Below are 7,500 nucleotides of genomic sequence, written 5' to 3' on the forward strand. Positions count from 1 at the left end.
ACGTTACAAAACGGTTTGACATGACGTCACGGCGGCCATGTTGGTGTTCCAAAACAAAGAAATGGCAGCCATGATGGTGTACCAAACTAATCCTCCGGGAATTGAACAATATTTTCCGCAAATACTTTCTTTCGTTTCAGTAATCCAATATAGCTGCTGGTCACGTGAGTGAAAACGTTCCATACTGTGCACTGTAGGTACTGTATGGGCAAGAACCAAGGACAAGCTTAACACACCCCACTATATAGCCAAGAATGGTGTCCATTTGATTTCAGTCCTTTTACACAATCTGCAGATTGCAATCATAGACTATAATTTCATGTATCCATCAATTAAAGTTACAAAATAAATTTTGCAGTACCTGTGCAGCAAGTGACCACAAGGAGGTACGTGTGCTGGTATTCTGGATGTGTGAATGTCCTGTGACAAAATATTAAAGTAAACATCACCTACAGTCCTGTTCTGTATTGTTATGTAGTAATGGGCAGACTGGTCTTGTACTTTGTATAATTAAGAAACGGTCCAGATAAGAACGATAGCAACAACGGCAACGAACATGTTGGAATTCAATTGGTATGCAAAAAGGTGATAACTTCTCTATTGTCTGTACTTACTTCCGATTGGCTTAAACAGCAAACGGTTAACAAAACTTCATAAAGCAGTATTATATTCATCCTTACTTTCCAACCATCTTCCATCTTTCATCTGGTCTCAGTTCAAATGAATTCCACAGAAATCATATGTGAGGAACATGTAAAATTGTAAATGTTTCTCGGCTTTTGTTTTCAACTCTTGTGATTGGTCAAAATCTTTTAACACAAAAAAACACCCTTTCAAAGTGGGCTGTAAATGAATTTTATTGCGTTAACTGCCTTCCTGTAGGTTTATGCATTCTCTGTGTAAAAATGATAACATTCCTAAGTGGGGAAAGCCCCGTTGCCGCATAACAAAGGAAATTGCTATCCACCTTACACGGATCATTACTTAACAACATTCCAATTTGCTTTATTATGATTATTATTTATTGATTAAAGTCCTGCAGACCACAAAACATTGTAATATTGATTCCCACAGAGCAAGCATTTACCAGGTTCACTCCATTAGTCTGTACACTGTAGATAATAGCGGGGCTCAGGTGCGCAAACCGCGCCAGCGGAGCAGAATCTGTAAGATTTTTGGGGAAATCTATCGATGCGAGAAATTTTGGTTATGATGTCACCGTACTCCCATCCGTTCGCCCAGGGTTGAGGTGGGGATGCAAGACAGCCTCTGGGGACGGGAGTGTTCGGGCAGTTTTCGTTGTAATAATAGAAAATAGGGAGCTTAAGCACGCGCGTTTTTGAGACGCGGACGGCAACCAGAAGTGAGCTGTTTTCCCTTTTAACTTGTCTTCACACAACCACATTTACATTGCCAAGTATCTTTTCTCCATTAGAGACAATTCGTATAAAAATCTGGGAGACACCACTGTCCTTGCTGGAGAAATGTCCTATTCCGGTTGCCGTTCGCGTCTCAAAAACGCGCGTGCTTAAGCTCCATAATATTACACGGCGGCGCGAAGATATGAATTTTACTTTGAGTCGTAAAAACAACATTTTACGAATGAGCGCAGAGAGTGAGTAAAATATTGCTTTTAACACGAGGAAATAAAATTCATATCTTCAAGCCACTGTGTAATTTTCTTTTTATTATACAGACAGGAGTGTTTTACTCATTGTCTCACCCCGCCCCTCATTGTTTCTTTCTGACCATTGTTTTGTCGAGTGCTCGCTCGCCATTCCATCTCTTGTGGGGTTTACGAGAGAGATAACATTTCGTAAGTATAAGGAGATTGACATTACAGCGTTTCAGAAAGACATTGCTGAATCCAAGCTGGCTAGACTTAAAGACAGCGAGCTCGCCGCAGATCACGATCGCATTTTGAGCTCCATTCTCGACGCGCATGCCCCTTTCCGACACAAGACAATCGTAACTCGCTCTAGAGTACCCTGGTTTAATGACGAGCTTAGAAGCTTGAAGTCCAAGAGGAGCAAGCTAGAAAAAAAAATGAGGAAAAGCAACCTTGATTCAGATAGCAGGGCTTATCGTGCAGCATGCAATCATTATTGCTTTTGATTGCATGAAGCGAAAAGTCAACATTACGGCGATCTTATCGATTAAGGTGCTGGAGACTCTAAGAAGCTCTTTGGTATAGTGAAATCTCTATGCAATGAGCGCACTGATGCTCTTCCGCCGCATGACAATCCACACCAACTAGCTGATGAATTTGGAGAGTTTTTGTATCGTAAAATTGCTGTCACCAGAGAAGATATTGCAAACTTTTCTATTCCTCGGCCCACTGTCTCTATTCCATCACCTCAAACGAAGCTAACGCATTTCTCGCCTTTCTCTCAAACAGAAACACGTGACATATCCTCTTCATCTTCCAACGCTAGCTGTCAGTTGAACCCAATACCCACGTGGTTGCTGAACAAATGTGTGGATACTCTTGCACCTATCATCACCAGGATGATTAACTTGTCTCTGGTCAGCGGTTGTGTTCTGGACAATTGGAAGATCGCACTTTGGCCTTGAACTCGTACGGTGTACATGGAAATTTTCGCCCGGTTAGCAACCGTTCCTTAAATTGATGAGAAGGCTGGAATACCACAGCTGGGTTCTCGACCACTGCTCTAAGCATGCTCCCCTGCCCAGTAAACAGTCACCTTACCGAAAACATCATTCCACTAAGACTGCTTTACTTAAAGTACAAAACGACATTCTTCTCAGCATGGACAGGCAGGAAGTCACTTTGCTTGTCTTGTTAGACCTCATTGCCGCGTTCGACACTGTAGACCACTCAATCTTGGCTAATCTACTCGAAAGCGACTTTGGCATTAGTGGCTGTGCTCTTTCTTGGATTAAATCGTTCATGCACGGGAGGAAGCAACGTGTAACCATCGAACAGGAACAATCACGAGACTTCTCTCTCCTTAGTGGAGTTCCACAAGGAAGCTGCTTAGGACCTTTATTATTCATAATGTCCACTTCTAAGTTGTTTCAAGTGGTAGAAAAGCACCTGCCGTCAGTGGAAGTCTTCGCAGACGACACGCAACTCTATCTTTCGTTTCATCCTTCGTCTTCAGTCTCTCAAGCACAAGCCATTTGAGCTATGGAGGAGTGCATTGTTGATGTCCGTGCTTGGATGTGTCATAACATGCTGAAGCTTAACGACAGCAAAACGGAATTTCCGATCATCGGCTCACGTCAGCAACTCGCCAAAATACATGTTAACTCTGTTCAAGTTGGCGCTTCCGAGATTGTGTCACCCTCGTCTGTTCGCAATCTCGGGGTGTGGTTTGATACATGTAAATGCGCACGTTGGGGTGGAAGGTCTGTAGTAAGGCCTTCTTCCGACTTTACAAGATCAGGCAAATAAGAAAATTTCTATCGGATGATGCCACCAAAACACTGGTTCATGCATTCGTCACGTCTCACGTCGACTATTGTACCCCCCTACTTTATGGAGTGTCACAGTACCAACTGAACCGTTTACAGCGTGTCCTTAATGCTGCAGCGCGCGTCATCTGCCATCTCTCACGGTATTCTCATATCACTCTTGCGTTGTTCCAACTCCACTGGCTTCCCGTTGCCTCGCAGATCAGATTTAAGATCGAGATGTTGGTTTACAAAGCGCTTAAAGGCTGCTCTCCGTCTTACATAACTGAGCTACAACACATCAAGCCTCCGGGCCGCCACGCATTATCAACACCTCCTCTTGGTCCCACGAACTAAATGTAAAACATTTGGCGACCGTGCCTTTGCCGTGGCCGGACTAAGGGTCTGGAATAGTCTGCCACTTGCAATTTGTAATTCAGCAAACGTAGATACATTAAAAGCGAATTTGAAAGCTTTTTTATTTAGGCAAGCATATCAACATTTTTAATAGTTTTTGAATTTTTAGTTCTAGTCTATGTAAACAAGAAAGGTTATTCTACTTTTATTAAATTATATGATATATGTAAAGCGCATTAGAATATAGCTATAACTTATAGCGCTATATAAATTCATTAACTTAAGGTAGGTTATCGTTGACTAAAAATATTTGAGTTTACCTCGTAGCATATTGGACAATCTGAACGTGAACTCTTTTCAACACACTGGAGAGTTAACAAAAAAAAGATAAGTAATTATATTGGACAAATGAGCTTTAAGCGGGGAATGATTGTTCTTGCCTAAGTTTCATTTGAAATTCCTTAAGGAGGCTCGAAAGGGGACATCACTAAACAACAAAACAGCGAAACGAAGCACCAAAACACCATGTATGACCCCACCATACATTGAATACTAACCGGCAAAGGTTGGATTTGAGATGAGAGACATATTTCAAAAACATGCTGAATTTTAAATATTTTAGAGATTATTTCCAACATTATCAGGCAACGCTGCATGGGAAGATTTCACCGTCCTCTTTTTTCAAAAAAAGGCAATTTATGCTGATTTTAAGTCTCAAAGAAATGCCTTATATCATTGCCACGGTAATGGTATTTTGGAAGAAACTTTGACATAAGAAATCTATGATGGGTACACTCTGGCCAAATTTCGTCTTGATAAGATTACCCTAACTATATCTAAAAGCAGAATATAATTATTTTTTGTGTCAAAAAAGGAGAAAGTTTTTTTTGAGTACGGCCTCCTAAAAAGCTTGTTGGAGGTCTTCCTGTATATAAATTATTACCCTTGCATTATTATTCCAATTCCAACCTCGTTCCCAGGGTCTCTCTTCTCTGCCTCCATTGTCTCAACGACAATGGAGGTAGAGAAGAGAGACCCAGGGAACGAGGTTGTTCCAATTCCTGACCTACAAACCTGAAAACTGTTTAATTAATAGCGTAACAAAGAGAAGAGAGAAGTCCTGGCATGGCTTGGCCATGGAAGGCTGGGGAAATATTGTCAGAAAACTCCTTTAAACTTGGCGAAAAAACATGTTAATAATATTATTGAGGAAACCACATAAATTATACTGTACAGTATCCATTAATTTTTTTTTTTAAATCTAAGTAACTGCAATAAGATTGTGTGAATTTCTGGAATAATTATGATATTTTTTACAAAACTAATGCATCCTACCTTGTGTGAATCTTTTAACTGAATTCCCAAACACATGTCGCATCTGGTGCAGTGGAAGAAATTTTCCTCTCCACCAACTCTGTAAGACAAAATGATACCTCAGTGTAAACAGATATTATAGCAAACTTAACAAAATCTTTGACCGGCGGTTTGCGAAGTTCGTTGTAAATTCCAAAAGTTTGCCTGAACTTGGGAATTTCATTATATAGCTGTCAACCAAATAGCGAACTTTGAAAAAAAAAGTCGGAATTAATCACGCCGGGAATGCAGCACAGTTCACAGAAGTCCTCACCACTGCCCACTCATGACAAAAATGCATTGTCTGCGCAAGTTGCTAAAAACTGGGTAAGTCTATTTTCATTTTCAAGAGTCAGTGATTCCCGTGGAATAACGCTAAATTTCTTCAAGGAAATCAATATAAACCAAGTTGTTGCGTTAAGATGCGGCTAATCGATGTAGGCAACGGGACATTTTCGGGCAAACAAACGTTATCCTCTACCAGTTTGTTTTGGATTTCACGGCTGTAAATGCTGGATTGGTAGTTTTACAAACTCCATATAAAAACATTGTAGAGCGAGTTTCAATCAAGTGTCGTAAAACCAAAACCAAAGTAATTACTTTGGCCAATCAAAAAGGACGGAGACAAGTCAGTAAACCAATCAAAACACGAACTAATTACACGTAGCCGACACAAAGCGCGGGAAAATGTGCACGCGCGAGCCACGATTGGTTTTGGTTTCCCTTCTGATTGGTTGAAAACATGGCGCAAGAACTTTGAACCAATCACTGAGTAAAGTAGAGCGAGTTTCAATTGAGTGTCGTAAAATCATTACTTTGGCCAATCAAAAAGGACAGAGACAATCCAGACAACCAATGAAAACTGGAAGTAATTACTCGTAGCCAACAGAAAGCGCGGGAAAATGTGCAGGCGCGAGCCACGATTGGTTTTGGTTTCCCTTCGGATTGGTTGAAAAAGTGGCGCGAGAACTTTGATCCAATCATCATATAGTAAAGTAAAAACCAAAGCAATTTGCTAATTACTTTCGACACTCAATTGAAAACCGCTCTATTGACATCATCAGCACGTGCTGACCTAGTGTTATTTTCTCCTTTGTTGTCTTCGATATTTCCTTTGCAAACAAAAATATCACCAATTTTAGCAATGGTTGGTTTCGGAAGTCTCAGTTCTTGTCCTATTTGAGATGGTCCTTTCCATTCTTACCAGCTTTCAATATTTTTTTGCTGAACAAAACTTGGAATTGCCCTTCCTTGCAAAGTGAAGGCACCCACCCACCGAGAGCAAAGGAAAATTACTTCGCCACATTCCCACGAAGTTTGGCACAAAATTCCCAAGTTTGTTTCAAAGTTAGCCATTTAATTGACAGCCACGTAATGAAATTCCCAAGTTCAAAGCGAACTTTGGGAATTTACAACGAACATCGCAAATCACCAATCAAAACTCTTGTGAAATTCACCATAATGGTATAATAGAGTTTAGTATCACCCAACTAGTGGACTTATGAAAATCCTGCATTTTGATTGCCTACGCTACTAGAGGACTATTATTAATAGTCCTCGAGTAGCGAAAAGCGTGACGATTTCTTTCGTTTTATTCCCAAATGATTATTTCTTGAACTTGCATTTGCTAACTTTATTATTGCCTTTTCTGTCCGACTAGTTAGGTGATACTAAAACAATTAGACCCTTCGCCCTCAAGGGCTACGGGTCTAATTGTTAATTAGCACATGTAAATAAGCGCAAGTAAATTTTTTCAAAGACGACCAAAATTGCAAGAGAAAAATCATGTGATTACTTATTAATAATATACATGAAAAAATTCGAGATGGTTAAGCAGAAGAAACGCACGCGTATCACGCAATCAGGGGAAAATTGCGCCGTCAAGGGTGGGCGCTTGATTTGATGGAGTCAGATATGCCAATAGCTTGAAGCCTGTGCAACAATATTGAATGCGAAACAGTGTCAAAGTCTTTCTGGAAGTCTATAAACACCGCTCCCACAGAGAGACCATTATCTAACGCTAGTTTCCAACTCTCAGCCATAGATATGAGCATGCTGGTTAAGATTAACGGCGTTGGGTAATTTTTCGGCTAATTCTTACCCTACATTCACAAAAAAAGGAATTTAGTCTCTCAGCTTTATTGCATTCGTCCACTAGGTTCTCATTATTCACACCTTTAAGGATACCAATTTTACAGCCCCGGTGTTTACCTGTAGCCTCAGCCACAGTCTTTCAGAAAAACTTGGAGTCGTTACACTCAGCAAATTTTTCTTTCCAATAAAGGGCCCCTCCACTACGCAGCAACGTTGTTATCTTGTTCCTTGCATGCTTACAGTTAGATGAGGTGTCAGCACACAAAGGAGAACCATCAC

At 40.6% G+C, this 7,500-nt stretch overlaps 1 protein-coding gene across 1 annotated transcript in view; it reads right to left on the reverse strand.

Moving 5' to 3' along the window:
- LOC138057294 (RING finger and CHY zinc finger domain-containing protein 1-like) overlaps positions 1 to 7,500 on the reverse strand; it is a 27,762-nt gene that overhangs the window by 9,427 nt on the left and 10,835 nt on the right. The window contains exons 4-6 of the mRNA XM_068903345.1: positions 5,110 to 5,188; positions 4,095 to 4,139; positions 362 to 420 (exon numbers count right to left, since the gene is read on the reverse strand). Of these exons, the coding sequence (XP_068759446.1) occupies positions 362 to 420; positions 4,095 to 4,139; positions 5,110 to 5,188 (183 nt within the window). The remainder of the gene's footprint in view (positions 1 to 361; positions 421 to 4,094; positions 4,140 to 5,109; positions 5,189 to 7,500) is intronic.

The sequence above is a fragment of the Montipora capricornis genome, chromosome 7 (genome assembly GCF_036669925.1).
Source record: "Montipora capricornis isolate CH-2021 chromosome 7, ASM3666992v2, whole genome shotgun sequence".
Classification (NCBI taxonomy): domain Eukaryota; kingdom Metazoa; phylum Cnidaria; class Anthozoa; order Scleractinia; family Acroporidae; genus Montipora; species Montipora capricornis.